The sequence below is a fragment of the Dendrobates tinctorius genome, unplaced genomic scaffold (assembly GCF_039654945.1).
Source record: "Dendrobates tinctorius isolate UK_male_01 unplaced genomic scaffold, ASM3965494v1 ptg000036l, whole genome shotgun sequence".
NCBI lineage: Eukaryota > Metazoa > Chordata > Amphibia > Anura > Dendrobatidae > Dendrobates > Dendrobates tinctorius.
In genome coordinates, this window is record NW_027361704.1 from 25742046 (window position 1) to 25755709 (window position 13664).

General features: G+C 44.9%; 1 protein-coding gene across 1 annotated transcript; it reads left to right on the plus strand.

Moving 5' to 3' along the window:
* The first annotated feature begins 4083 nt into the window (after nt 1–4083).
* CDKN2AIPNL (CDKN2A interacting protein N-terminal like) lies at nt 4084–9657 on the plus strand. Its single transcript, XM_073573763.1, has 3 exons — nt 4084–4340; nt 8827–8926; nt 9392–9657. The coding sequence occupies exons 1-3, from the start codon at nt 4168–4170 to the stop codon at nt 9398–9400; spliced, it is 282 nt and encodes a 93-aa protein (XP_073429864.1). The 5' UTR covers nt 4084–4167; the 3' UTR covers nt 9401–9657.
* The last annotated feature ends 4007 nt before the right edge of the window (nt 9658–13664 follow it).

The following is a 13664-nucleotide window of genomic DNA, read 5'->3' on the forward strand; positions in this document are numbered from 1 at the left end:
GCCGTAACCTGGGGACCCGGATGTCGTCATGATGACATTGGGTCACCATGGCAACAATCAGGCCCCTGTGATGTCGTTGCGGGGGCACCGATTGGAGTTCAGTGGTGGTCCCATCCTCTGCACGTCTGCTAAATACTGCAGTTACAAACTATCAAAGTTTTTAAAGGATTGAAGTGATGGGAGCTGGACAGGCACTGAGTGGTGGTTGTCAGCTGTCAGAATCAGCTGATACACCCTGCGATGATCACGCCTTCACAAATTGCCTAGATGTACTCAGTACATCTAAGGTCAGTAAGTACCAGTGACCAAGACGTACCGAGTACGACCAAGGTCGGTATGGGGTAAAAGTCTCCAAGTCTTCGGACCCCTTACAGATTCCTGTCACCTGAGCACTACTCACTGCTTTCTCTACCACTATGTGGCCTCCTCCTCTCTATTGCGGCAAGGTAGACTTTGTAAAATATCAGGTCAGCCATCATCTGGGTCACCTCTTCCAACTTGTTCCATAGGAATTTGTTGGCTAACCCAGCTATGAACTAATCCTGCAATAGCCTATCCACCTCCCGAAAAGCTCCCATGGCCTTGGGGTCCCACTGCTGTACCTCATTCAACATTTCTTGCAAGGCATTGGAGTATTACATTAGAATCTCTCCTTCCCTCTGTGGACGGGTAAATAAACTTATCAGTTAAGTAACTTTGATACGCCCCCTGCGGATTCCTTCTATGAGCGCGATTATTTTGTCTAAGGTGTCCCTTTTGAACTTGAGCAGCACCATTACTGTGCATCTGGCTTTGCCCTCCAGGGCATCCTCTGCTCGCAACTCTGGGATCGGGTTGCTAATTTTAAAACACCACATACCCTTTCTGTCCAATCTTGCCCCACCATGTTTTTACTATCGTATTTTGGCAAATGCTGCCGTAGCACCCCGACCAGAAGGTACCCCACGTACCGAGGCTGTGGCAAGCAGGTTCGGTACCTGAGCCAGGGCCACTAGCAAAAAGGGATCATTTCTCTCCACGTTCCCATCCATGGCAATTGCTGTATACTTCTGACTGTAAAAGAGAAAAAAAAACGTTGCTGCCCCAGGACGAATTAAAAAGATTTTTTTGTTTATTTAGTAAATGCTAAAATAGCATAGCACTAGGTATAGTAACACAGAGGAAAAAAGTAACTTTTTTTATTTCACTTTGAATTACAGGGAAGCTGTTGCCAAATGCTATTAACTTGTAGCTATGGGCTTAATCTGCAGGTTAATAGCACTATATTGCTGGCCGGCGCCTTTATGTAGCCAAATGCTGTGGAGAGAAAATGAACTTTATTCTCCCCAGCAGCGTTCCTGTGGTGCCCCTGAGGGTTCAGTCACCACAGAGGTACTGCACCTCAGCCAGAGGTGTAGTATCCCACTATCCCAGGTGAGATGGAGACACCTGACTACATTCACACACCTGCACTCAACACACACTTAGAACAGCAGGGCACCCTTTATGACCCCTGCTTGGTTCATGAAGGGTGTTGGGAAGTGGGTGTAGCTTAGGTTAGAGCGGGAGAACTGTAGGAAGTTAGGACAGTTCCCCTTAGGGGAAGGGAGTGAGAGGACGAAGTTGGAGCAGCTCCTAGTCAGGAGGAGCTGCTGGACGGAGTGATCTTAGGAAGGAGGTTCCCTGAGAGGGAAAAGGGGTTCTCCCAGAAGTACAGGTGGAGAGTGCTCCCCGTGGGGCTTGTTCCACGCTGACAGACGTCAGGTGGGGGAGAATCCAGGTCGCAGAAGGGTCTTGGCCCCTAACCTAATGGAGTGGACATCAAGACTCAGCTAGCAAGTCGACAGCTGTGGTAACTTTAGGGGCCACAGCCAACTACCACAGTTATCTTCTCTGGAAAGGCAGCAAGAAAGAATCAAGGAAACGTAGTGAGTCACGTTGTCCGACAGGATTCGTGGCAGCTGGCCTGGGACACTGACTGTGAGGTGCTGGAAGGGAAGGCAAGCGGAAAGCAGCACTGTGGAGATGGCCAGGGAAGGCACATATTGAAGGGAGTCTTGGAAAGATGTACTTCATTGATCTGGAAGTTGACTGAGCCCCTCACCTGAAGAACACGGTACGGAAGTGGGCATCAGTGTGCACCAGAAACTGTGAGTAAAGCTTTGGAACTGCACTCCAATGTGTCCTTTGAATTCTTGCCTCTACACTCATTCAGCACTTTTACATCTATCATCAGCAACCATTTCATCTTCAACCAACCACAACTGCCCTGGGACATCAGCTCTGCCTGTGGAGAGCTTTACCAACACTGCTGCACTACACCATCAGTCCCAGAGGATCTGCACTGCAGCGCTGGTCACTAATGAACAGATACCACAGATGGCGTCACAAACACTCTTTACTACAAACTATTTTCTATCCCTTGTAAATAAACCCCTTTTATTGGACGCCCAGGGCCACGGACCGTGTCACCGCCGCTGTGACACTGCCCCTTTAAGAAGCGGCCCGGTACCGAGTACCTCACTGCCCTGGTGGGCACTCCAATTTTGGCATCACGAACAGGATATCGAAGCCCGTGTCACCGGGTCCTGTGTGCCAAAGATTTGATTGAATTGAGAAATGACAAACCAAAATGTGCAAAGGAACAGATTATTGAATTGTGAATTGGACTGTGATTTTGACTGTAAAGATGGCGGCTATGACGGTCCCACGAGGTGTGCAGTGAGGTGTGCCATCATGGATGGCACCCAAGAAAGAGTGCGAAACAGCCTGAACCTCCCCTGCCTGTACTTCTATGCACCTGCGTCATGGCCCACAGCGAATGGGATCTGGATCCTAGCCTGGTATGGCGGCAAAGGAAAGAGACACCGCCCCCAGGTGGTGGAGAGAAGCTCCGCGGCAGGAAAGAGCGGAAAAGAAGCCATAAGACCAGGAGGCCATCATGGAGAACGGCAGGAGGCCTGTGAAGAGATACCAACTTTTCCCAGCTCTGTGGAATCAGGCTCCGGCCCCTCAACAGACCTCAACCTGGCACAGCTGGAGGGAAATTGAAGAGCTGAACAGGAGTCTGCAGCAGCGACAGGCTCTGCTTGCACAGAGAAGACAGGCTGCCCAGTAGGAGTCCACCACCTTGGTACCCCCACCATCGGTACCCGTTGCCAGTCCTCAGGTACCATCACCACCAGTACCCACAGTCACACACCAGGTACCCTCACCACCGTACCCACCTGCAGTCCCCCAGTACCATCATCACTGGTACCCGCTGTTGCACCAGTCTTCCCATCATGGGAGTCTGAGGAGGGTCATCACGGCCCTAGAGGAGCAGGTACAGCCATCGCCCCTGGGACATGGGAGGCCCTGCTAGGTCCCATCGGATTACCACCAACCCCAAAGTCTGGCCAGGTGGTAATGGATGTTGCCTGGGACCAGAAAGTAGCGCCCGGGGGGGATACTGGAACCTGTCCCCATACCACGGTCACCTCCAGCGTGCAGCAGGACGGGATTCCCCAGTGGGAAGGAGCAGATGTCATGGGGTTCCCTATATCAACCGAGGAGCTGTCCGCAGGCAAGTTTGAGCAGGAGGAGAGGGAGCGCCAACAACAGAGACTGGCCCTGGCAGAGCGGGATCTCAGGAGCAAGAGGCAAGTCTGAGGGGAGCGCCTGAATGATTGCAACCCTATGGGCTGGGGAAGAGTCCTCAGCTTTGATGATGGGGCCAAATGAACGGTGAAGTCTCAATTACAGCTCGACCAGCAAGGAACCATCCCTCAGCCCACTATGTGTACAGCGGAGGAAGAAAGAGACGGTCTGGGGACAAGGGGAAACGAAGTGCAAAAACAAAAATGTGTCAGATCCTTCAGGTGTTATAGTAAGAACACTCTTCTACAAGCTGCCTGCAAATACTATGTGACTATGTCTTGGTGGGGACTGGGGAGTATGCAGTCACTATTACACGGAGCCTGGAATCACAGACAGATCATACGCACTGCAGGTCACAGCAAGTGGGACATTCTCAACACTGACCACTAGATGGAGCCAGCACAGCAAATACGTTCCCTAGCTGTCCCCTTGACGCTAATTACGTCATCATATCATAGAGATGTGGCCGAGCACGGAACAGACTGTCGCCACCATAGAACAGAACCCGGAAGTAGATTGTTGTTTCCATCCGTGGTCACAAGATAGAAGATGGCGGCGGAGTTCGTCAGGGGGTTTCAGAGCTTCAGCGAGAGTGACAAGCAATGGCGGGCTAGAAAGGAGTTCTTGTTACAGAACCTCGACCATTTCCAGGGAGAAAATGAGATGGACAAGCTGCTGGCGCTGTCTATGGTGTGGGCCAATCATGTCTTCATGGGCTGCAGGTAGACGCGACCTCCCTGGGGCGGCTGCTCTTAAAGGGCCAGTACACCGTGTGCGGGAGAATGCGCCATTTCTGGTCGGGGAGAGGGTGACTGTGATGTTGGTGAGGAGCGCCGGGCTGATGGCTCGCTTGGATTAAAACTTTTTCTTTTTGGCGCTTTTGTTTTTCCTCCCCTTATTCCAAGAGAGGTCACTTAATATTTCCTATTGATATAAACAAGAGGGCTTGTTCACACCTGGCTTCTCCATCAGTACTTGTAAGGCACATCCAGGAATAGGTGACAAATGCTGAAGTCGCAGCGGTAACCCACCTCCATGTAAGATAAGCTCTGGAGGCAGAGTCCGGAAGAGAAGGGACTGATCTGAGACACAGGTCTCCTCAGTCTGTAACCTGTGTGCCCATATGAATAGTTCACATAGATCACATGTTGTGACAGAGTTCTTTCTAAGTGTGCTTTCACATTGCGTTATTTCCCCACCGAAATGCCCTGAAAATGGGGTCCGACCCCCATGCACCTACATGGCCAATAGACTGCAATGGTGACGGCAGAGCGCCCCACCGTGCACTTTTCCCAGAATTGTACGCCTACAGGAAGGGATACTCAGACGCAGTCTACTACATCCGAGTGTCTACCTCATGTAGGCGTACACTCCTTGACAAAGCACACGAGGGGGGGGGGAGCGCTCTGCCGGCCCCATCGCTGGATTTCGGACATATGCCCCAACGGGGGCACAAAACGGGTGTTTACGTGCCCTAGGAGGTGCAAGAACCAAAAACAATGCATTTAAAGGTTTTAAATGTATTTTTTTTTTCTCTTTACAGTGTTTATCATGAGGGTTTAATATTTTCATAGAATAAGTTATTGTTGCAGTACTGATATTATTCTTTTCACAACTTTATTTTGAATTTAAAAAAAAAATTGGAGTGAGAAATATCTCTATCTTTATCTATCCCCTTAGGGGACTTGAACATGTGAGCGTTTGCTTATGAATATATATATATATATATATATATATATATATATATATATATATATATATATAATAGTGAAAATAGCAGGTATATGAAGCCAGTGGCTGAGCTTCATAGGCGGATTAAGATGGCAGTTGGGGGCTTTCAACAGGCCCCTGCCTTCCATGACAAGCTGCAGTAGATCAGTGCATAAGATTTGGATGCAGTCTAGTGATGAGTGAACGTGCTCGGATAACGTCTTATCTGGGCATGCTCGGGTGTTATCAGAGTATCGCATGCGCTCGTATATTATCGAGTCTCCGCGAGCTGCATGATTCACAGCTGTTAGACAGCCCCAACGCATGGGGATTACCTGTTTTCATGAGGAATCCTGAGTTGAGGCTGTCCAACAGCTGCTAATCGTGCAGCCGCAGGGACTCGAACATAATATACGAGCATGCCAGAGATACTCTTATATGCTCATCACTAATGCTGTCCGTTTTCCACAGTTTCAGTGACTGTCATGACAACCCATTATGACCTCTTGATTTAGGGGGTAGGGCTGAAGGGCACCCTTTAAGTGCTCCATCAGTGATTGACAGCTGCATTTAAATGATTAAACAGTTGTGTTTGGCTCAGCTCATAGGAAAAACTTTTCTTGAATTTATTTTCAGTAGTTAAGAGTTGGCTCCAATTGCTGCTGTTGGAGACACATGGCTGGCTCTATAACACAGCTGGCATCTGCTGTATATAGTGCAGGCTCAGCTCCTGAGCATGCTTTTACACACAACCCTGACATCCACTGTACATGTTTGGCAGATGTTGGCAACGGGTTAATAGTGAGTACATTAGATGTTAAACACTAATTTGGGAATGTATGTGAATATTGGTGACTGCTCAGAAGACATATTGTACGTACATACAAGAAGTAGATATACAGGTTATGGGAAAAAAATGGCAAGTGACCAAGTTTGACTGTCCATCTGGCTTCTGTGATCTGTCCAACCTTAGGCCACACTCACTATTTGACCTCAGTATTTGTAAGCCAAGCCAGGAGTAGGTGATAAATCCACAAGTGGTGATGTGTTTCTTATACAGTGGGGCAAAAAAGTATTTAGTCAGTCAGCAATAGTGCAAGTTCCACCACTTAAAAAGATGAGAGGCGTCTGTAATTTACATCATAGGTAGACCTCAACTATGGGAGACAAACTGAGAAAAAAAAAATCCAGAAAATCATTGTCTGTTTTTTTTTTTTTTTTTTTCATTTTATTTGCATATTATGGTGGAAAATAAGTATTTGGTCAGAAACAAAATTTCATCTCAATACTTTGTGATATATCCTTTGTTGGCAATGACAGAGGTCAAACGTTTTCTGTAAGTCTTCACAAGGTTGCCACACACTGTTGTTGGTATGTTGGCCCTTTCCTCCATGCAGATCTCCTCTAGAGCAGTGATGTTTTTAGCTTTTCGCTTGGCAACACAGACTTTCAACTCCCTCCAAAGGTTTTCTATAGGGTTGAGATCTGAAGACTGGCTAGGCCACTCCAGGACCTTGAAATGCTTCTTACGAAGCCACTCCTTCGTTGCCCTGGCGGTGTGCTTTGGATCATTGTCATGTTGAAAGACCCAGCCACGTTTCATCTTCAATGCCCTTGCTGATGGAAGGAGGTTTGCACTCAAAATCTCACGATACATGGCCCCATTCATTCTTTCATGTACCCGGATCAGTCGTCCTGGCCCCTTTGCAGAGAAACAGCCCCAAAGCATGATGTTTCCACCACCATGCTTTACAGTAGGTATGGTGTTTGATGGATGCAACTCGGTATTCTTTTTCCTCCAAACACAACAAGTTGTGTTTCTACCAAACAGTTCCAGTTTGGTTTCATCAGACCATAGGACATTCTCCCAAAACTCCTCTGGATCATCCAAATGCTCTCTAGCAAACTTCAGACGGGCCCGGACATGTACAGACTTAAGCAGTGGGACACGTCTGGCACTGCAGGATCTGAGTCCATGGTGGCGTAGTGTGTTACTTATGGTAGGCCTTGTTACATTGGTCCCAGCTCTCTGCAGTTCATTCACTAGGTCCCCCCGCGTGGTTCTGGGATTTTTGCTCACCGTTCTTGTGATCATTCTGACCCCACGGGGTGGGATTTTGCGTGGAGCACCAGATCGAGGGAGATTATCAGTGGTCTTGTATGTCTTCCATTTTCTAATTATTGCTCCCACAGTTGATTTCTTCACTCCAAGCTGGTTGGCTATTGCAGATTCAGTCTTCCCAGCCTGGTGCAGGGCTACAATTTTGTTTCTGGTGTCCTTTGACAGCTCTTTGGTCTTCACCATAGTGGAGTTTGGAGTCAGACTGTTTGAGGGTGTGCACAGGTGTCTTTTTATACTGATAACAAGTTTAAACAGGTGCCATTACTACAGGTAATGAGTGGAGAAAAGAGGAGACTCTTAAAGAAGAAGTTACAGGTCTGTGAGAGCCAGAAATCTTGATTGCTTGTTTCTGACCAAATACTTATTTTCCACCATAATATGCAAATAAAATGAAAAAAAACCAGACAATGTGATTTTCTGGATTTTTTTTTTTCTCAGTTTGTCTCCCATAGTTGAGGTCTACCTATGATGTAAATTACAGACGCCTCTCATCTTTTTAAGTGGTGGAACTTGCACTATTGCTGACTGACTAAATACTTTTTTGCCCCACTGTAAACTTTTCCTCTGGCTGTTCCCCTCCTGATTTTGGCTTACAGATACTCATGTAAAATGCTGAACATGGCCTTAGGTATAGTGAAGTGCAGCAGATTTGTTACCGAGGCTTAGCTCTCGTTCACACAGCAGGGATTATTCTCATACAGTCCTGAGTTTCATCAGTCTTTTTTTTACGGTCAGGAAAAACAGTCCATGAACAATGGACAGCACAGAGATGGCATCCCTCTCCTTTTTTTTTTTTTTTTTTTTTTTTTTTTACTGTCACATGGGTCTGATTGACCATAGCAAGTCTGACAATCAGATTGACTTTGTACAACTCTGTAATTTTGTGTGGGTAAGCAAAGAATGACTGTTCAAACTATGTCCGGCCACTCTGTGCGTCATGGTGGGGGCCACTATTTATATACAATTTACCACCTGCTTGTTTTCCCTCAATCTTTCCTCAATAGGTGGGAAGGTTTAGTAAAATGATTGGCCCCGCCATGCTGTACCAAGCTGCCTGACTTTGTGTGAACTGCCAATAGGTACGAGTTCTAGCTGTGGAAAATGTAGAACTCATGATAAAAACTGACATCTGAACGTGCCCTTTATCGTCCGGCACAAAACCATCCTCTGGTAGCAGAGACAATCATATCCAGATGACAGAGCCGATTCTGCAGTTGCAGTGTGTGTCTTCGCCATCAGGATTGGAGGCTGCTTACTTGATTTCCACCAATTTTCAATAGTGTTTACATCTGGTTAGGATTTCTGAGCAAAGTGTTGAAACTTTTACAATGGTTTTTGGGCCAAATTAAATGCCTATATGCCTTTTCTTTTCTAAGATATAGTGATGAACTTCTGGAAAGGGTGCTGAGTATGGCAGAAGGGATTGAAGTAGAAGATGCCCCACACTTTACCACTAGAGATGAGATTATGAAGCGGGTATGTTACCTCATTAACTTGATGCTAATAAGGCTGAGTGCAGACGGGGTTTTGAGCCCTGCGGATTTTTCCGTGGAGAATGGAAGAAAACCGCAGGTCAAATGACCTGCATTTTTCCTGCGGATTTCTTCCATTTTTCACGCGGTTTTTGTGCGGTTTTCCATTGCGGTCTTCCCCCTGCGGATTTGGTAACAGGGGAGATAGAAAACCGCACAAAAGAAGCAACATGCTGCGGATTTTGTACCGCAGGAAAACCGCGCGGAAAAATCCGCAGCGTCTGCACAGCGTTTTTTTTTTTTTTTCATTCATTTTAAAGGTACTGTACATCACAATGCGGATATGCAATGTTTCTGCGCGGTAAAATCCGCTGCGGAAACGCTGCAAATCTGCATCGTGTGCACATGGCCTAATACATTCTTCCTAGGTGGTTGTGGTTTGTGATTGATGTTTTCTCCTTTACTTCAGAATCACTGACGTCTGGCTCCCTAGAACTGATCTTTTTTTACTAGGACTTTCTGCTGCGATCACAGTATTTATTTGTGGGGAACCCGATGAGAAGCGGATCAATGGTTTTTAATTTCTTTGGAAACTGTAAATACTGTTGTGTGACTCTGGATTCCAGACATTGTTTTTTTTACATGATTTTTAACACTTTTAAACTTCACACCATGTATCAAGACTGAAATTGTGTGTTGGTTGGGCAAAGACAAATTAAACTGCTTTTACATATACTTTTAGTAAGTTTTGATTTGAACATTCACACACTGGCTAAAGTTACCAAAATAGTGGGCAAAGCCTTAGAAAAGTAGAGGATTTCTTTAAAAAAAAAAAAAAATACATGTTATTATGGTGGATTAAAACCACGTTCCTTCGAGAGGCTGGTGTAGAAGTTTGACCATCCCCGATATACCTGATAAGAGAGATCCAAGCACTCGAGTGTCAATGGCAGAAAATCAATTTGGGAAAAACTTGACTGTTCTGGGGAACGTGCTACTATCTGCTAGTGTGATGTTATAGTGTATCCTTACAGTTTGGGCTATGCATTGACACATGGACATGTTCTGCAGTTGCCTCATCCAGATAATCACTTGCTGATCTAGGTGTCTGCTGCCAAATAACTTCTGTATCAAAGTAGAAACTATACCATAACTCACTCCACCAACAGGAAGACATTTCTGAAGGATATGTGCACACACCTTCATTCTAAGCAAAGAATACTGGCAGTCCTTTTTGTGGTGTTGACTTTTGTACCACCTCCGCAATCAATGTTTTTCTCTGTACTTTTCACTAGTGGCAAGCAGCTTCTTCATGGAAGCCACCAACTTATCAGTGTGCTGTGTAACTGGTTGGGAGGTACACATTCTGATCTTTAATGGGCTAGTTCAAGATTAAACAAGGTTTCCCACCCCAGGAACAGTACAACTTCAGAAGCTGTGTCTAGTACTTTGTACTAGCAATTAAAATATTTTCCTGGCTTGATTACCGTAATTGTTTAGCAAATAGCATCAATGTTAGGAGAACCCCCACTGATCAATGGCTACTGGAAATACAGTTCACACTAAGGGCTCATAACAGTTTTTGAGAAAAAAAAAAGCCAATTTCCAGACTTAAAAACATGCGATTTCCCCACGGGACATCTGTATGATCTGCGTATGCAATTTTAACCCCTTAATGACTGGAGCTTTGTTTTTTTTTTCTCCAGAGCCATAACTTTATTTTTCCGCCAATATGGCCATGAGGGATTTTTTGCGGGACCAGTTGTACTTTTGAACAACACAATTGGTTTTACCATATCGTGTACTTGAAAACGGGAAAAAGTACAATCCGACACTTGTTTTTTGTTTGGCTTTTTTGCTAGGTTCCCTAAATGCGAAAAAACTGACCTGCCATTATGATTCTCCAGGTAATGACTAGTTCATAGATACCAAACTTGTCTAGGTTTTCTTTTATCTAAGTGGTGAAAAAAAATTCTAAAGTTTGCTAAAAAAAAAAAAAAAGCCCAGTTTTTTTGAGACCCATATTGTCTCCATTTTTCGTGATGTAGGGTGAGGGCTTATTTTCTTGCATGCCGGGCTGTCGTTTACAATACCACTTTTGTGCAGATACGTTCTTTTGATCGTCGGTTATTGCATTTTAATGCAATGTCGCGGCAACCAAAAAGAATTCTGGTGTTTTGATTTTCTCGCTACGCCGTTTAGCAATTGGGTTAATCCTTTTTATTGATAGAACGCAGCAATACCAAATAATTTGTAGGTTTGATTTTTTTCTTGTCTTAATTTTATTTTGATTGGGGCTAAAGGCGGGTGATTGAAACTTATGGTTTTTTAAATCACCCCCCCCTTTCGCCCCAATCAAAATAAAAATAAGTTTCAAACACTTTTTTTTTTTTTTACTTTTTGGCATAGACTAGAAGCATACCATTCTGTAATGGTGTAGATAAGCCCCGATGTAACCTGAAAGATATTATACTCACCCGGGGGGCAGGGGGTGTCGCAGGCCGATGCCTCCCATCTTCATACAATGACGTCCTTTGTCCTGTTGAGGGCAGAGTAAAGTACTGCAGTGCGTAGGCGCTGGGAAACATCATAGGTCCTGTGCACTGTAGTAACTTACTCTGCCCTCAACAGGATGAAGTACGCCTGCACAGGAGCCGAGGGAGAAGCAAGGAGGAGGACATCGTATGAAGATGGAGGCACCGGACGGCGACACCCAGCGGACCGAACGCCAATCTTTTTTTTTTTTTCAGGTTACATTGGGGGCTTATCTATAACATTACAGAATGCTGTAGATAAGCCCCTGATGGCGGTGGCCGCATCAGACTCCCTTTAATAGGCGCGGGCGGATCGCAACTACTCCCACGCCTATTGCGGGTCCATGACAACCTTTTACATTAAAGTAGGGGTAATAAACAGGATATATTACAAATGTGGCATTAACTTATTCTCAAACCATGCACAACATGCAATAAAAAATACACTAAGGTACACAAGCGTTTACACTTTCCACACGAGTATTATTGGAGCAGGAGAACCAAAAAGATTAATAATGGATAGGTGTGTGACCTCTCCATTAACCAGGCTTAATGTCACCTTACAATAGCAAGGTATCATCAACCCCTTATTACCCCATATGCCACAGGGCAATGGGAAGAGAGCGGGTAAGTGCTGGCACTGGTGCATCTTACAGGTGCACCTTTTCTGGGGTGGTTGGGGGCAGACTTTTTTTTTTTTTTTTTTGCTGGGGGGGGGGTCATAACCATGGTCCCTCTCTAGGCTATTAATATCTGCCCTCAGTCACTGGCTTGCCCTGTCTGGTGGAGAAAATTGCATGGGAGGAGCCCACACAAGTTTTTTCATGACTTAATCCTTTAACTTAACACCTACAGCTCCCAGCTCCAAAATTTTACACACACTACCATTATTAGTGCGGGACATATAAATATAATAGATACACAATGTTTACTGGATGTAAACCATATCTCATATCTTGTCGGGTTCTGTAATTTACAAAAGCCGACGAATTAGAATAGGTGTGTATATATATATATCTCTGTGTATACATGTATTCTAACATGTCAGTGTGATTTTACTGCATAGCCGCATATGAATTGCCAGCTTTTCAAAGGAGACCGATGTGTAAAAATCAGACAGCACTCGCATGGTGCGAGTGCTGTCAGATTTTTTTTCACGCACCCATTGACTTGCATTGGTGAGTCTTGTCCAAGAATCGCAGCAATATGCAGCGATTTCTCCGTCCGATTTCAGCTGAGAAAAAAAACCGCAAATGAGATGTCACCTATTGAATAACATTGGTCTGAGTGCAATCAGATTTTTTTTTTTTAGCCATTCTCAGATTCTGCAGCTCAACTCCCATTGACATAAATATAAGCCTAACTGCATTACCTGTAAATGGTCACTATACAGTGTAAAGGGCCAACCATCTAATGTGACGGATCATGCATTTTGGATGGCAACCCCTGAACTTTTCCACTGTCTGGTGGCAGCATAAGAGTAACCGTTTTTTTAATTCTTACTTCGTAAATCCATTCTAATAAACTTTGTAATTGATCCATTCAGACTCTCTCCTTCAGTATTGGTCATTAATTTTCAAAATTCTTCATTCACAGGATTATATATTCAGTGAAGACAGACTGTTACATTATGAAGATGGCAGTTGCTACAGATAGGATTCCCTGCAGGAGGGAGGAGTTAGAGGAAGAGCTCCCCCATTGACACAGAATCTCATCAGTACCAACTGTCTCTTCACTGAATACAGATTTTACACAATAACTGAGTGATCAGATAGGGAGCAGAAAGAATTTTTCTGAGGTTTTTTTCTTCCATTTAATAAAGTAATACAGATTTCTGAAAAGTTTAAACAACGGTTCTTCTCCAAGTGTACACTTGCACTAAAGTCACAGCTGTTAAACTGGTGCAGATTGGCTACATGTAGGAAGATCATTGGTAACCTGTTGTCAGGATGGGTGCAGTTTCATACTCACAGAAAGATTGATAACAAGATACTTCTGTGTGCATAGAATATAATTGTTCTTTGTGGGACAATGTACTGCCACAAACTATTTCTAAGTGCAGAGATCACTGCACTCATGAACAATTTGTTTGATAGGCGATTGGTAGCCTGTGTACAATAACCAATTTATCAGAAACAAGCATTATCTGGAACACCAACTTACATTTAGTTTCCACACTCCTTTTTATGAATGTGACCCAATGTACAT

Bases quoted from the DNA above. Each gene is read 5' to 3' on its own strand.
- CDKN2AIPNL (XM_073573763.1), top strand. From the start codon at position 4,168: ATGGCGGCGGAGTTCGTCAGGGGGTTTCAGAGCTTCAGCGAGAGTGAC. The intron at 4,341-8,826 runs GTAGACGCGACC...TTCTTTTCTAAG, and splicing joins CATGTCTTCATGGGCTGCAG to ATATAGTGATGAACTTCTGG.